We start from the raw sequence: 17652 nt of genomic DNA, 5'->3' as shown, positions 1-17652 counted from the left end.
AAGGTATTGCTTAAGTGGTAGGACACCAGCTAAGAAAGCAAGTGGAAAAAGTTCTGGAATTATAATAATAGTTAATATAGAACACCTCATATGGATAAGGACTTGAAGAGTAAGGTATTGAGAAAGAAAGAAAGCTACTCTTTGCTGAGGCCTTCTGAGGGGCTCAAGAGTGTAGCAGATGATCGTAGGGTTTGTTTGTGCAGTAGAGAGAAATCAGTGCTCAGCTACATTAAGTAACTGTCCTTAGGACCTGGAGAATGGTAGAGTGGCTTCCTTGGCATCTGAGGAGGCAATAACCTTAAAAGTTTACCTTTGTAGCCAGGCACTAGTGGCTCACACCTATAATCCTAGCTACTCCAGGAAGCTGAGATCTGAGGATCATGGTTCACAGCCAGCCCAGGCAAAAAAATCTGTGAGACTCTTATCTCCAGTTAACCATGAAAAGCCAGAAGTGGAGCTGTGACTCAAGTGATAGAGTACTAGCCTTGAAAACAAAAAGCTCAGAGACAGGGCCCAAGCCTAGATAGACATCTCCCCCAATTCCCCCAAAATGTTTGCCTCTACAAATGAGAGTACTGGCAACAAAGCTTGCTGCTTGTACCTTGGGTCTGTTGTTTTTTTTTTAATTAAAGAATTTATTAACATTGATTTTTACATCATATTTTAAATGACAAGTTTAACAAACAAGTGTTCAAGGAGGGAATCTATTTACAATCACTGGGACTTAGTATTTAGAACTTAATCAAAGTTAGGCTAAGGGTTTGTATGTCATAGAAACATATTAATTTATGAAATAAAACATTATATCTATAGAGTCATAGGTTTTTATGTCTATATAGTTATGTTTATATTTCCATTACCATGTCCATAGCTTTGGGTATGCAGTTATTGAGTCCTCACTCTTGTACTCTTTGAATTTAATAGCCACATATTAAGGATACCATGCGCCTTTTGTTCCTTAGGTCTTGACTTGTCTCACTCAACATGATTTGCTCTAGATTCATCCACTTCCCTGCGAATGCCATTATTTTATCTTGTCTGTTGGCTATGTAGAATTCCATTGTGTATATATACCACATTTTCTGTATCCATTCACCTGCAGTAGGACATCTGGATTGTTTCCATTGCCTGGCTATTGTGAATAGTGCAGAGATGAACATAGCTGAGCAGGTGTCTTTATAATATCTTGAGTCACATTGTTCAGGATAGATGCCCAGAAGTGGTATGGCGGGATCATAGGGAAGGTCTATTTTCAGTTCTTTAAGAAACCTCCACACTGCTTTCCAGAGTGGCTGAACTAGTCTACATTCCCACCAGCAGTGTAGTAGGGTTTCTTTTTCTCCACAACCCCGCCAGCAACTGTCATTGTCTGAGTTCAAAATCTTGGCCATTCTTGTTGGGGTAAGGTGGTATCTTAGGGTTGTTTTTATTTGCATTTCCTTTATGACCATAGATGATGAACATTTTCTCATATGCTTTTCTGCCATTTTAATCTCTTCTTCTGATAGGTCTCTCTTTAGTTCCATTGCCGGGTCTGTTGGTTTTTGACTTATGTCCAGCTAGGTAGCACGGGAGCTGATTCTACAGAGGACCAGGACCAGAAGGCCTCATTCACAGCCTTTTGAGTCACCAAGTCTTTCTTCCAACAGGCTTGGTTGAGGACCTAGTACTTTGTCCAGCCTATCTACTTTTTTTTTTACATACCCTCTTATCAAGTCCAATGGACTTGTGGTATTCATTCTCCTTACTTTATTTTCTCATAATTCGCTTGGTCAGCAAGAGGCTTGAGATACACTTAGGGAGTGTTCCTCTATACAAAGCTATCCTTGAAGCAGGGCTATAGGATGATGATTTGTTTGAAGTGCAGTGGTAGATACAATGGTAGTTGGTTATATCAGCCTAAGTGTCAATGGGATTTGTCACTTCCTGCTGCTACCTTGTGGGTAGAGCCACAACTATGCTAAGGAATTGGGTGAATAGTATTTGACTTCATAGGGAATAGGTTATTAAATCTACTTTCCCCTACTGGTTAAGGCCTGGCCTCCTCTAGTGTCTTAGTGAGGCAGATTGTCTCTGATGGCACAGTAATGGCATACATACCTCATTCGTCCTTCTAAGAGGCCTTTTCTTCTGTCCTATAAACTAATGATAGACCCTCAATCTCCCATAGAAATACCTCTTCACAGTTTCTCACCTAAATTCTCATTCCCCCACCCCCTTTATGTTTCTATCTACACCTAGGTCTTCCCCTGCTTCCATTTAGGCCTAGTCAACCTAATGTAGTTATGGCTCTTTTGAGTGAAATATTGGATAAGACAAAGCAGTTGAAAAAGAAGGCATGAAGACAAGGAGTGGGATTGGAATCAGGATGAGGTCTTTCTGGCCATGGACTTGATTGATGGGATCACCAATTCTGGTTATTCCTGGCAAAGAGATCATTGGCAACACTGCCAGGAGGGCAAGGATCACACACCTTTGGGCCTCTATGTCCCAAAAGGATGTTTTAACCAACTCCAGTCTAAACAAGCCTCTCCCTTCTTCAAATGTATGAGCCCATCCCACATACTGAACCATTTTGCATTGAGTTTTCATGATACATGGACTCATAAGACACCCAAAGAACAAGAGTTATATTTTCTTTTTTGTTGGTCTTGGGGCTTGAAGTCTGGGCCTGGATGCTATCCCTGAGCTCCTCAGATCAAGACTACTACCTTACCCCTGGAGCCACAGTGCCACTTCCAGTTTTCTAGTAGTTTACTGGAGATAAGAGTCTCATGAACTTTTGTGCCCAGGCTGGCTTTGAACCGTGATCCTTAGATCTCAGCCTCCTAAGTAGTCAGGATTACAGGCGTGAGCCATCACTCCGGCTAGGAGTTATACTCTGTTTCCTGGTATAGCATCAGGCATGAGTCCATGACTTTGTTTGCCTTATTAAAAGTAAGTATAAAGATAAGCAAAAGCCAGGCACCAGTGGCTCATGCAATAATCTTATTTACCCAAAAGGCTAAGATCTGAGGATCATGGCTTAAAGCCAACCTAGGTAGGAAAGTCTGTGATGCTCTTATCTCCAGTCAACCACCAAAAGCCAGGAATGGAGTTGTGGACTCAAGTGATAGAGCACTCGACTTGAGCAAAACAAAACAAAAACAAAAACAAAAACAAAAACTAAGAGACAACACCCTGGCTCCAAGTTCAAGTTCTAGTACCAGTACACATACACATACACACACACACCACAGAATACATAAAAAACACAGAGAACAAACATATCCTAAACATATCCTTTGGAAGCCTATCAAGGGCTTCCAAAGCTGGGGTAGATCCCACAGAGAATTTATCTCAAAGTGTTGTGGTTGCACGAGGAAACTTACTTGACTATATAACTAGCATATAGTACGTGCTGATATTATGTCAGATACCCAAGTTCTCACTGAACCTTGGCCTTAGGAAGGTTGGACTGCTGAGTGTTGCTCATGTTGTGAAGCCCTTGCCTATGGCATTCTGCAGATAGATACAGTCACAGGAAGGTACGGTGGACTTTGTGACTCTCCACATACAGGACACTGGTGTTCCTTGTGGAACTGAATTCCTCAGTGGGTTTCCTTCAGTAGACTCCCCTCCCCCGATGCCTTTTCTCTGAACTTCTACCAACAGTGAGCAAAAGGAAGAGATTCCCACTGTACCTCGGGGTCCATGTCAGGGATGCTAGTATCCAAAGGCTCGTTGTAATGCACATGGAGTGATCACAACCCATAGCTTATAGTCGGTGGTCATAGAGGGACGCATTGAATCACAGCATGCCTGACTGACACTCCAGAGGAGAGATCTAATCCAATACCATTTCACAAACCTCTCCTGGACTAAGTTCCCAAAGCATTCCTTATGCTGTTAGGCAGCAGAGATATCACCCGTAGATATTCCTTGAAAACCCCTGACTCGCTTAGAGTATTTGCTTATACTCATCGATGCCACTCCAAGCCCAAATCTCACCTTTCCACTACCAGCTGTTCTCCAGCTTGGATCATCCAGATACACTTTAGGAATAGTACTAGGGAGAGAGAAGTATATGTGAGGGGGGTAGTGGGGGGTGCAGTCACTTTGTCTCCCCCATCTTCTAATGATTTAAACAACCACATTGAATCTTTCTGAGTTATGGAAATTACTATTCAGCTACCTCCTGGAGTTTTAGTAAGGCTCCTTTTGCTAATGCTGTCTTCCTGCTCTGCCCACTTGGGGTGTGCCTACACAGTCTTTGTGGAGATAACAAGAAGCCATTTTCTAATCTGCTTGGGGACAACTCCAGTGTTTGTGCTTCTGTGTACCCTGGAGCAGGTTCCCATGTGAGGAGAGGAAGCTGTGCCTGGTCATGTGATGAATAGGAGGTGGTGGCCTGAGTGCGCAGGGCACTGGTGAGTGGCTAGGAAACTATCGATAGGCTCACGTGTCAGGCTATTACACTAGTTTCTTAGGTATTTAGAGTCAATGCGGAAAGACGTAGATATTCACAGCCCTGAAACTCAGACTTTACCTTTGTCCTCGTTTCTTACCTGCTGGAGAAATGAATGCGTTCCACCCTCAGAGATGCAGTTTAATGCTGGAACACCAGGCCTGGAGCATACAGTTTGGGAGCTGGGAGAGCTGCACTTGCAGAGAGAAGCCTAGGTGTGTTCCCAAGCAGTGCACCAACCAAGGGAAGTAGCTTCCGAAAGTAGCATCCTGAGGCAGAGGTGGAATAATGAAGAGCCCTACATAGTATTGTTTGGTAAACCAAACAAAATCCATGCTTCAGATGAAACTGTCAACCCAGTGAGATCAAGTCCCTTCCTAACTAAAATTCTCCTTCTTTTCTATATCCTCAAGTCCTTTTGTCCTTACTCATTTTTTTTTAATGTTGTTGCCGTTCCATAGTGTTATAACAATGTGGTTATTGTTTTGGCTTGTTTTCCAATTCCCCAGTAGAAACTAATCCCAGGAGGGCAAGATGTCACATCGAAATCCTCAGCACCACAAATGACATCCATTGTCGATGGGTTTTGATTCAGTGATTGGATACTCGAAAAGTTTCTGAAAAATCCATTTCTAATCTCTCCTCTTTCATCCATCTTTTCTGGCTAGGATGATGATGATGATGATGATGATGATGATGATGATGATGATGATGATGATTTGCCAGTCCTGGGGCTTGAACTCAGAGCATGGGCATTGTCCTTGGGCTTTCTCAAGGCTATCGCTCTACCACTTGAGCCACAGCACCACTTCCACTTTTTTTGTGTATGTGGTACTGAGGAATAGGATCCAGGGGTATGTGCCTGCTAGGCAAGCCCCCTACCACTAGGCCACACTCCCAGCCCCAGAATTATTTTTTATGAGCACAAATGCATGTAAAATTCATCATGATTGAGAACATGCTATACAAACTTAGCACCTATTTAGCGGCAGATTGTGGAGTTGTTTTCATTACATATAGATTTATTTATCTGCCCTGAGTTCCATTCTATTCAATGCTATTTAATTCATTTGGTTACCTAAAGTACCCAAGAAGGATTTCCTAGGTTCTTGCATTAAAATAAATGTTTATAGCTTTAATAATGAGGAACCTATTATCTAAGACCTGACAATTATATTTATAACATTATGAGAAAGACATTACTATTGTTATTTTACAGAGGCAATGCTATCTGCAGGGTAAATTAATTGCCCCAGTTCACAAAGAAAATAGCTGAGATTACTTTGGCTCAATGCAAATCCTTAATGTTTTATGACTCACTTGCGACAAATTTAATTGAGCTGATGTCTCCCTCTAGGATAAATGAACACGAGGGTCATTAGGTCAAAGGGCACACATTTAAATGGTGGTAGAGGGAACACTTTAAAGTGTTCCAAGTGTTCCTTTTTTAGGAAATTAGATTCTTGCCTGGATGGCATGTTTGATTATTTCCCCCATTTGTCTTTTGACTTCATGTTTGGTATCTTTCTAAAAGGTAATTTAAAAAATTATGTTATCAAACTTGACACTTCTGTTCCTAGATTGCCGTTACATATCTATCTTCAGTCTTCCTCATACCAATGTAAAGGGTATCAATGTCTGTGAGGTAATGCACCTTCTATTTGGTGAATATAATGTAAGCCTTCTATTAATTACAATAAAAATATATGAAAAAAAAATTTTCACACATACACACACATCCATATGTTGTAGTTTTCATTGTTTTAAAGTCTTTTTAATTTATTTAAGCTACATATTTATCTAAATGTCTTTTTAATAGGTCTTTATTAAGTTTTTAAATAAGTCTCTAATTTATTTTTGGAATATGGTAATAATAAGTTTTAATGTATTATTTCTGAATGACTAGCCAGTTGTCCCAATATTTTTATCATAACTAAAAAATTTGAAATAACAATGTTGTACATGGCTATAGTATGTACTGGGTTTATTTCAGGATTATTTATTTATTTATTTATTTTGCCAGTTCTGGGACCTGAACTCAAGGTTTGAACACTATCCTTGGGATTTCTCAAGGATAGAGATCTATCATTTGAAATACAGCACCAATTCCAGCTTTTTTATATATGGTACCAAGGAATTGAACCTGGGTCTTCGTGCATGCTAGACAAGCACTCTACCACTAGACAAAACTCCTGGCCGCAGGATTATTTTATTAAGTAGATTTGTTTCTGACCAATAAAAAGTGCCTACAGCATAGAAATAATTATACAAATTGGGGCATGTTTACTTCTTTGCAACCTTCTCAATTACTGTTATTTTCAAATTGTTTCACATCTTTGGTATACTTTCCACATAGCTTTTTTAGTTTCTAAGAAAATCCTGTTGGTCTTGATAAGGGTTACATCAGATGTATTGACAGATAGGAGCTAGGCTTTTCCATATTTCAGATTTTCTTATATACTATAGATTTCAACATTTTATGTGTATTTTGTACACATATACTTTTTATTTTTACTAGTGAGAATGATACTTTTCCCATACTTTTCAAAGTTTCTAATTGTGTAGAACAAGAAAATCACTGGGTCCAGGGTAGTTATTTTTATGTCTGGTTACTTTACAGCTCTTTTTTGGCCTTTTTGTTCAAGGAACTCCACTACATGAACCCTAGCTCCATCTCTGACGAACTTCTGGTTTGTTGGAGATATGTGTCTCTCAGATTTGTCAGCTCAAGCTGGCTTTGAACTTGAATCCTCCGATCTCAGCCTCTTGAATAGCTCGAATTATAGGTGAGAGCCATTGGCACCTGACTGCCCTGAGTTAAAATGTCATTGTAGCAAATCATATTGTCTTCTCTTCCCCCAGAAGAAACATATATGGGATGCAAAGGAGTAAACTGGTGTTAGAAAAGGTGAAGTGCCGAGCCACACCAGGTCTCTGAGGAAACTGGGTCTGGCTCACCTTCGCTGCAAGTTAACGACAGACAAGATTCTCACATCAATTCAGGTATGCTCCTAATGTGACTGGCTTACAGTGGCCCATGTTTTTGTTTAAAAACATGGTCTCTGTGGTAAAGGACAAAGTGGAGGGTGGCAGGATTTTAAGGAAAATCACATGAGGGTAGAAATGGGAACCCAAGCCCACTAAGCAGAACTTTTATATACTTCTAAAGAGCGCCTTGGCCTTTTTGAAGTCATTAAGTGTTGTAAACAGATGTGACATAATCTCCAGGACACAGGGAGCAAACAGGAAAGAATATGTTAACTAGCTAAGTGTGAAAACTTAGGGACTCTTGGTTTCCCTGTTAATGAGCTTTCTGTCACCACAGGATGAGCCTGTACATGTAAGAGCATAGAGAAACCAATTAAACCCCAACAAGCTTATGTTGCTTTTGACAAGGTAGATTTTTTTAAAGTTTATAATTGCAATTTATATATCATTATTGTACAGAAAATAATTAGGCCAGAAAGAAAGCAAAGATAGTTTACATTATTTTCTTTACAATTCCAGAGACATGAGATAATAATAATTTATGTCTTAATTAGACAAGCCACACTTAACAATGTAGTTGTCTTCCCTCCAATTAATTGAAGCCTGTAGGAGGAGACTTAGCCTTGATGGTCTGTGATAAATGTTGGAAACACACCATCTACAACCCTAATTCACTGTCTAACCAAAATGACCATTTTAATTCATTATCTTACCAAAATGCTGATCTGTGAGGACTCATCTCAGTATTGATTGGCCACAGTAACTTTTCTTTTCTTTTTTGAAGCAGGGTTTTACTGGATAGCCCAGGCTAGTCTTGGATTCAATATGTAACTCAGGGTGGCCTTGAACTCAACAATTCTGCTGCCTCTGCTTCTTTAGTGCTGGAATTACTGGTGCAGCATGTCACTATACCCAGACAGACAGAGTTCTATTAGACTTCGTGTGTGTGTGTGTGTGTGTGTGTGTGTGTGTGTGTGTGTGTGTTGGTAATGGAACTTGAACTCAGTTCCTTGTACTCTTATTTGACTTTTTGGCTGAAGGCTGGCACTCTACCACTTGAGCCACATCTCCACTTCTGGCTTTTTTGAAGGTTAATTGGAGAGAAGAGTTGCATGGGTTTTTCTGCTTGGACTGATCATGACTTTAGTCCTCAGATCTCAGCTTCCTGAGTAGCTAGGGGTTATAAGCATGAGCCACTAGCACTTGGTTGGACATCTTTTTGAGAATTTTAGAGCAAGTGATAATGGATTAACTGAGTATTTAGAATAGACAATGTCAACCCAGAAAACTGGCTCCTCATTCAGCCATGACATAGCCACAAGAGGCATGGCAGCCAAGGAGCCTCAGCTAGAACCTCAGCTCAGGGAGGACAGTGGATCATATGGGACCAGAGCCATTTTAGATGGTAAATCATGTTAGAAAAGAGGAAGCCTGGTCCATGACTGGAGATGGTTAAAATTGCACTAAGTAAAGGGACCAGCCAGCTAGCCTCTGAGAAGGTGACTGTAAGAAATACACAAACAGGGCTGGGAGTTTGGCCTAGTGGTTAAAGTGCTTGCCTAGCATGCACAAACACCCAGGTTCGATTCCTTGGTACCACATACATACAAAAAAAAAAAAAGCCGGAAGTGGTGCTGAGACTCAAGTGGTAGAGCTCCAGCCTTGAGAAAGTCCAAGGACAGTGCTCAGGCCCTGAGCCAAAGCCCAGGACTGGCAAAAAAAAAAAAAAAGAAATACACAAACAGAGCAGATCTGGGGACTAGGGTCATAGATTAAGAGAAGAGCAAAAACTCAGGTTCAGAGGAGGAAACAGGCTTAAACGTAGAACCCTGAAGGGGATCCATGTGACATAATACAATTTTGTGTTTCTTTGTTGTATGTATGTATATTTGTATGTACTATTTTGCAGTTCTGGGGATCAAACCCAAAGTCTTATGCAAAAATACAATCTTCTAAAAGAAAGAAACTTTCAAGAGAGAATTATATTCTAGCCTGAAAAATTAAGAGCAATAAACAGTCAAACAAACAAACACCTTGAGTGATACATTAGAAAAGTTCCTTTGAGAAAATGAGATTTATGGGAGTTGGAGACATACTTCAGTTGGTAGAATGCCAGCTAATCAATGAAAGTATCACATCATGTAATGAGTTTGAGTTCCAGACTCAGACCAATAGAATAGAAAATCAGACTTAGGCCTGATGCTAATGATTCAAGCCTATAATGCTAGCTATTGAGGTTTGCAGATCATAGTTAAAGCCAGCCTGGGCAGAAAACTCCATGAGACTCTTCTCTCCAATTAACCAGCAAAAAGGTAGAAGTGGAGTTGTGGCTCAAGAGGTTGAGAGATAAAAACCAACCCCAATACTGGCACAAAAAAGGGGGGGGGGAGGAGGAGAGTGAGAGGGAGGAGGAGGGGGAGAGAGAAAGAAGGAGGGAAAGAGAGGAAAAGGAAGAAAAGTTTTTTATTTTTTTTTGCTAGTCCTGGGCCTTGAGCTCAGAGACTGAGCACTGTCCTTGAGCTTTCTCAAGACTAGAGTTCTACCACTGGAGCGACAGCACCATTTCTGGCTTTTTGTGTGTGTGTGTGTGGTACCAAGGAATCGGTCTTCATGCATGCTGGACAGCAAAGAAATGTTTTTGAATTGGGTCTTTTTTGTCTGTTTTGTGGTTGGTTTGTTTTTTGTATATCCTGGATACTAGACCCTTATCAAGACAGACTTTAAGAAAAATTGCTGCCATAAACCAACTAAGGGCAAAATTTGGGAGGGAGGTTCTGATCCTCAACAAGATCCTTCCAGGAACTATGGAAGAGGGAGTGAAGGTTTCCTTCAGCTGGCTCAGACACAAAAGCAGTAAGAAGCCAAGAAAGGAGTGACTTTGGTTCTGGGCGTCTAGAGAAGGGATAGCCCGGGATATGGGGCAGAGGCATGCTGCTATTCAAAATGCCAAGAGAACTTTTTCTGTGGGTTTGTCCTGGTGTGTGTTGTGGCTTGCTCTGCTGTGTGTTCATGAACCAGAAAGTGAACTCCCAGCCACAGCATGACAAAACTCTTTTTTTTTCTTTATTACCGCACACTTCTCCTTTCTCTGCTCCTAATGAGGAGTGACCTTAAAGGAAAAGGAAATGTCTTCACCCCTGCTGCTTGCAGGACATTCTGTGTAGTGACTGGGCCATTTATTTGACCACATCTGGAAATGTTCACAGATTTTACAGAGTAGAATCATAACCAGAATTTTCTTGTCCTGTACCACGGCTAAGATCTTTTTCCTCAGCCCTGACCTTCTCCCACTGAAAGAGTGTTTATAACACACAATATAGTTCTAAGTCTTTTCTAGTGCTGATCTCATAAGATCTAAAGTGTGTATGTGTGTGTTAAGCATTAAAAACAGATACTATTGAGAGAGTGAAAAGACAACCTATGGCATGAGAGAAAATATTGAGACTATATATTATGTATTATTATATTATATTATATTATATATTCAGTATATATAAAGGGCTCTCTTACAAATCAACCACAAAAAAAATCAAACAACCCAGTTTAAAAATGAATGAAGAATCTGAATAGACATGTCTTCAAAGAAGAAACACACGAGTACCAGCACATTAAAAGATGCTTATCATTATCGATTGACTGAGAGATGCAGACCAAAAACAGAATGAGATACCATTTCAGATCCATTAGGAGTGTGTTTTTTTTTTTTCAAAACCCCAGAACATAGCATTGTTGGTGAGGATTTAAAGAAATTCGAACCTTCCTTCTTGGTTTGGCATGTAGGGTGCTGCTGCCACTGTGGAAAATAGTGTGGTAGCTCTTTAACAAGTGAAATATAAAACTGTCATATTACCCAATAATTCTCTAAGATAGAAGAATTGAGACAGAAACTCAAAAAAAAATCGGAATGCTAATATTCACAGCAGCCTAAAGTAGAACTGAGCTATCTACTACCAAAAAAAATAGAAAAAATGTAGTATGCTCAGGTGATGGAATCATATTCAGCCATAAAAAGAATATTACTTATGCCTACTATGATGTAAACGGACCTTAAAAATACATTGTTAAATAAAGTTCAGACACAAAAAGTCATATATTACGTGATTTCACTTATATGAATTATTTGAAACAGTGAAATCCATAGGGACAGAAAGCAGATGAATACTCAGGGTAAGGGCTAAATGAGGAAGAAATGAGTCATAACTATTTAGTGCATATGGAATTGCAGACTTTTATTGCAATATTTTGAAACAAAAGATGCTAGTGGCACAACTTTATACATGTAGCAAATACTGCTGAATTTTGGGGTTTTGGTTTTGCCATACTGAGGTTTGAACTCATGCTTCATGCTTTCTAGGCAGGCACTTTCACACTTGAGTCATGCCTCCAGTTACTTTGCTCTGGTTATTTTTAAGAGAGGGTTCATACTGGCCTGGGTGTAGACCCCCTATTCATGCTTGATGGTCATCAAACTGAGATAGTCATCACATACCATACATCCAACTTTGTTGACATAGGATGTAGTGAACTTATTTATTTTTGCCTGTGCTGGCCTGGAACTATGATCCTGTGCCTCTCAAGTATCTAGAATACAGATTACACATTTTAAAGTAATTGATTCTATTGTGTAAATTCTATAACAATTTAAAATTAACATGGGAGGGAATGTCCGGAAGGAACCACCCCAAATTCCATGTACCTCCTACTTGAGTTGGATACCTGGCCAACAATAGCAAACTGAACCAGTAAGTTACCTCAGTTGACAAATAAGCATACCCTTCAATACCTGCTGCAAGTGAAATCCCTTTTCATTCTCAGGAAGATATGATTGAAATTTCTAAATGTCCTCCTTATTTTCCATGAAGTGGGCAGTCTCATTTTACTTGTGGGGCAATATGATCAAAGTCTGTTCAAAAGTAGTCATGTATTGCAGAACTTGATCTACAGGGTCTATAGGAGGTAATGTTCCAAGCTCGTATAGTTTGTCACTAGTTAAGCTCAGGTTGTACTGTTACCTTCAGCTTCCAGTTCATACACAAAAATCCCAGGAACTTGAGTTTCACAGATGAAAATCATTTTAAAGAGTTTTATAAAAAAGAAGAGCCTTGAAGGAAGCTGAAGCAAGTTTAGCGAAGAATGGAACAAATTGGTAAAAAAAGGAAGAAACATTTATTTCTCCTAATTCCATATAGTGTTGTGTGGTTTTTAACCTGTAGTCTTTCTAAAGTAAGCTGGAGGCAATGGGCGTGGTCATGTCTGCCTAGCAATTCCTGATCATCAGAGACAACCAGTGGTTCTGTGTGCCAATGATCGGTACTGTTCATTATTTTAAAACATGGACATGTGCTCTGGGCCTACCCAGAACACAGGGACTATAGGACTCCCTTTGCCAGATCTGGCCTCTACTTGTGAAGATTATGCAGCTTCTTAACTTAAAAGTAGAAGACTGGTGCAGAGAGGCCTATAATGCTCTTATTCTTGTAACTTCTAAAAGAGGTGATGGAAAGAGAGATCTGGTTTTTCAGTTTCTTTCCTGGTTCTAGTTTCTGTGTCTGCCACTTTTTTCAATGGTTTTTGGGTTTTGTTGTTGTTTTATTTTCATGTCTGCTTATCCATCTACCCTGTGTCATTATAATATCTAGTCTTCTAGGTTATCTAGAGAGGAAATCTGGTGGTCAGGTGACCTTGGGCCCATGTTACTATGTGCTAACAATCAACTGGGGTTGACAGCCTGTGCCCCTTTGAGTCTAGTCAAGGATTCTCTGCCTCTTTCCTCATACTGGGTTAGGTGCCAGTTATTCACCCTTCCTCCTCTCCTCTCACTCCTATACCACCACTACTGAACAGAACCTTCACCGTTAGACCCTAGTTTGAAGAGTGTCATAAAGGCTCACCTTAAAGTGTAAGTCTGCCATCTGGAGGAGAGGGTAAAAGCCCTCAGTGTCACAACTTGTTCCCACAGTAGAAACTCCAGGTAAGATCTGTTCATGTGCAGCTAAGATCGGGGCAGAGGGAAGAAGCTCAGATGATAAGATCCTGCTAGGCTAGTACCAGTGTTCCAGCCCAAGGGCAGGGGGTAGTGGTGGAGTGGGGGCATCAAGCAGACTTCTCAGCCTTGGCATGCCACTTGTTCTGCCAGTGTCACAGTGTTCCCTGGCACAGACCCCCTTCTGACTTCAGGTTAGCTTGATTGGCTTCAATATGTTGTACTATATGCCTGGTTCTTGAATGCTTTTGGCCTCTGGGGTGTTGTATAACTCCAGGTACATCTGGGTTCCAACAACTCCAGTTGTCTGAACTCTGCCAAGGAGTTACAATAACACCTTGATGCATAAACAGCCCCTGGTGAGGCCTGGTTTTTGTTCTTTCTTTCTTTCTCTTCTAATGCGATGTGGAAAGAAGAACTTGGAACTATCCTTTTAGTCTCTGGAAGTTATTCTCCTCCATAAAATGAAAAGCAACAATTTCAACATTAGGCCACAACCAATCAAGGAGCATCGAAAGGATCAGTGATAAATCAGGGTCACTTTTGTGACTGTCCCTGTTTCTATGTACAATTCTGTGGCCTTATGCCCTTTTCCCCATCAGAGTGCAATGTTATCCGCATAGAAGCCAGCTGATGGCAACTTCCCCAAAGCTCTAAGGGCAGCTATGACCTTAATCTAATCAAACTTTTTATTGGACCTATTTTGCCACCTTCCCCTCTCCCTTTATTTTTTGGGTTAGTTTTTTTTTTTGGGGGGGGGCCTTGCCTTGCTCTTGCTAGGCAGGTGCCCTGCTATTCGAACCAAGCCCCCAGCCCTTGTTTTACCCTTTTGATTTTGAGTAGGAATGTTTGACCTCTTCTCTGTGATACTGTTCCAGCAAGAGTTGCAGTAAACTTGGAAGAATGCCAATTTGGAACTTCATTTGCTGCCATCTGTAAGGTGCCAGACGTATTCAGATGCCTAGACCATAATGAGTAGAATCAATAGGAAGCACTGAGTTGTGGTTTTATAGAATTTTAGCAAGGAAGTGACAATGGGAAATAATGTGTGTACTTAGATAAATCACTTTCTCCCTAGAACTTCTCATTTCTCCTACCTTATAACATTAACTCATTCAATGAACCAAGACATCCAAATACCCTATCTCAAGGCTGGACATAGTTACTGCTCCTTATTATCCTGAGTCTGAAAGCTATGAGATCATAGTTGAAAAATGTAGCTTCAGCAAGGGTAATTTTCTCATAGTTGCTCCTGCTAGAGAAGTTTGGAGTTGCACTTGGCTGGAAATTAAGAAAATCTGGGATGGGGACACTTTTATTCCTTTAGTTTCTTGAGATCTTTTCCTGACCTAAATTCTCAGTGCTCATCATGTATTGGGCCTAGTATCTGCCATTCTTTCTATGCACTTAGACGATAATTTTCTTGAGATTGGGGTGTGGTATGATTTGTTCATATCAGCGGCCTTCCTGGTACCCTCCGAGAGAGAGAGAGAGAGAGAGAGAGAGAGAGAGAGAGAGAGAGAGAGAGAGAGAGAGAGAGGGAGAGGGAGAGGGAGAGGGAGAGGGAGAGGGAGAGGGAGAGGGAGAGGGAGGGAGGGAGAGGGAGAGGGAGGGAGGGAGGGAGGGAGGGAGGGAGAGAGAGAGAAAGAGGAAAAGAAAAAAGTAAGCAATTAGCAAGGTTTATCTGACCAGTAGTAAATGTCCTTCAGGCAAAATGATTGATTTCTAAAATCTGTGACGTTACCAGGCGTCTCTCCTCTTCTGTTTGGTTAACACAAGGGAGACTTGACCGGAAGAGTCCCTGGCCCATGGGCCTGTCTGAACTGAGTGGGGGAAGCTTCCTCCTCCAGCCAGCTCTGTCAGCTTAGGCTGGGTCCAGCCGACCTTCTTCTAGGCTCTGGGAGCCAAAACTAAAAAGGTAGTCAGTACTCAAAATTATCTCGGAAATGATTAACCTCTCTTCTTTGATCCTTTCCGCCTTGTGTGAGCACGGTCAAGTGGCCTAGGTGGAGAACGCTTCTGTAATTTCCACCATTGCTAAGGTAAACAGTGGAAGAAACTCTGCCAGAGAGAGCTACCTCTCTTTGGAGAGTTTGAGTGTGTGTATATGTGTGTGTGTTTGTGTGTGTGTGTGTGTTTGTAAATACAAACTATTAAGTAAAAAACTTCCTTTGTTTTTTCTTGCTCTCCCCTCCCCCCTTTTTAAGGTCTACAGTCCCTGCTGCTGGTCACAAAGATGCTTTTTATCTTTAACTTCTTGTTTTCCCCACTTCCCACCCCGGCACTGATTTGTCTCCTGACTTTTGGAACTGCCATCTTCCTATGGTTGATCAACAGACCTCAGCCAGTCTTATCCCCCATTGACCTGGATAATCAGTCTGTGGGAATTGAGGTAATTTTCCAGCCGTCTTTCTAGTTGGTCTATCTTGTTCAATCCAAACTCTAGCTTCAAGCCCAATAGATAATTCACAAAGAGGAAGAGGTATAGGTGTGATGTAGGAAAGAAGACCTTTTAGGTTGCTGATCAACAGGCTGCCTACAAATATAAAATGCCATGACTAGCATGTTTTTTTTTTTCAGTAGCAAAATGAAAACAGAGCTAGATTAGTTATAGGCAAACTATAGCCTTTAGGTAAAATCTTTTTCATGTACCTGGTAAGCCAAGAAAAGTTTTTGTATTTTTTAAAGGGATAAATAAGAAAAGAGGGATCACACTAACTTTCCCAAAACATCTCAACTAAATGGTTAGAGAAAAAGCTTGCCAATGAATGAGACGGGAAGTAGGGAACACTTTCATAGAAATACCCATCGTTTGAGCAGGGTTAAAGAAATTGTTTTCTTGATTTAAAGTCTAACAATCATTGCTAATATTGGTTGTAACTGAAGAAAGGAAAATTTCTCCTAGGTTCCAGCAAGGTACTGACTTCCTTCTATACCTCTTATGACATTTGGAAAGTTCCCAAAAGTTCTCTTCACCTTTCAGGCATAGCATTGCAGACTGACAAACCTTTTCCTTCTTTTGACAAGCTTCTTTCATCCACACAGGGAGATTTCCTGTGTTTTCTACCCTTCTGCCATCTTTTGTACCATCAAACTTTCCACTTTCCTTGTGATTTTGCTGTCCTGTTTGCCACCATCTACTCTCTTTCCTTAGTCCTTCCCACCAGAGAACTTTAGGGGTGGTCTCTGTGTTGATTTCTACTGAACTTCAGCCTCTGAAGTCTGACCTTTTCCCATTCAAGTCTTCTCTGTGGTACTGGAAATATTCCTTTATTCACAACCTACCTTCGGAATTCAGGGGCTTTCCCTTTGGTCTTCCTCTCAACTGACCGGAGACTTCTTTCTTGAAACTCTTCTTTTTCCCTTTTGTCATACCCTCTATGAGGTATCTTCCTAAACACAAAGAAGTCTTTCATTTTCACCTGCGTTCTTTCCTCTCTTTATCATAGGGTTGTATTTTTTTCCCTCAACATCTTTTGATTCATTTACAGTAGAGTTGGCAAATATACTCTCTACCACCCCTCACAGCACATAGTTAAGTTTTTATGGGCTGGTGACTTCATTGTAGCTTTGTTTATGCTGTTGTAGTTGAGTGAAAGTACCCGACTATATGCAAACAAATAAGCATGATTGTTCCAATAAAACTTTATTTACAGAGGCATATGACATGCCAGATTTAGCCCACAGATTGAATTGCAGTATGCCAACCTTTGTTTTCTTTCCTCCTCACAACTGAGAAATTATCTGCCCTTTATGACTCAGAAATGTGCTTAAAAATTGTGAGACAAAATATCCTCTTGTACCTCTCACTTCAGGATGCTGAGGTAACTCAAACTCTACATGCTTTTTATTTTACCTCATGTGCTCTCTCCCTCCCTCCCTCCCCCTCTCTCTTTGTGCCTTTTTCTATAACACCCTTTCTCTCTCTCTCTCCCTCCCTCTCTCTCTCTCTCTCTCTCTCTCTCTCTCTCTCTCTCTCTCTCTCTCTCTCTCTCTCTGTCTCTCTCTCTGTCTCTCTCTCTGTCTCTCTCTCTGTCTCTGTCTCTCTCTCTGTCTCTGTCTCTCTCTCTGTCTCTTCTGTTCTGTCTTGCTTTGTTCTATCTCTTCTTATCCAAAAGTGATTAATTATCTTTGATTCTTCCTTCCTTCTTCCTTATCCTGGTAATAGTCCCTGGGTTCTAGACTAAATCAGGTCACTTGTTATTAGTGTATTATTAGTGTTTCTCTAGTATTT

General features: G+C 40.7%; 1 protein-coding gene across 8 annotated transcripts in view; it reads left to right on the top strand.

Moving 5' to 3' along the window:
• Positions 1 to 17652, top strand: part of Acsl5 (acyl-CoA synthetase long chain family member 5) — a 52909-nt gene that overhangs the window by 5694 nt on the left and 29563 nt on the right. For 2 of the 8 annotated variants that reach the window (XM_090345882.1, XM_090345881.1), the window contains exons 2-3: positions 7310 to 7450; positions 15626 to 15810. The exons of 1 other annotated variant lie outside the window; for it this stretch is intronic. In XM_090345882.1, coding sequence (XP_090202008.1) covers positions 15655 to 15810 — 156 coding nt within the window. In that variant the 5' untranslated portion in view covers positions 7310 to 7450; positions 15626 to 15654. Of the gene's footprint in view, positions 1 to 7309; positions 7451 to 13217; positions 13407 to 14261; positions 14354 to 15073; positions 15461 to 15625; positions 15811 to 17652 lie in introns of those variants that run through there. 5 more of the 8 variants (XM_090345883.1, XM_090345888.1, XM_090345886.1 and 2 more) reach the window with 4 other exon arrangements.

This window comes from Megascapheus bottae, chromosome 15, assembly GCF_031878675.1.
Source record: "Megascapheus bottae isolate mThoBot1 chromosome 15, mThoBot2.hap1, whole genome shotgun sequence".
Lineage (NCBI taxonomy): Eukaryota > Metazoa > Chordata > Mammalia > Rodentia > Geomyidae > Megascapheus > Megascapheus bottae.
This window is presented reverse-complemented; position numbering and strand designations above follow the sequence as displayed.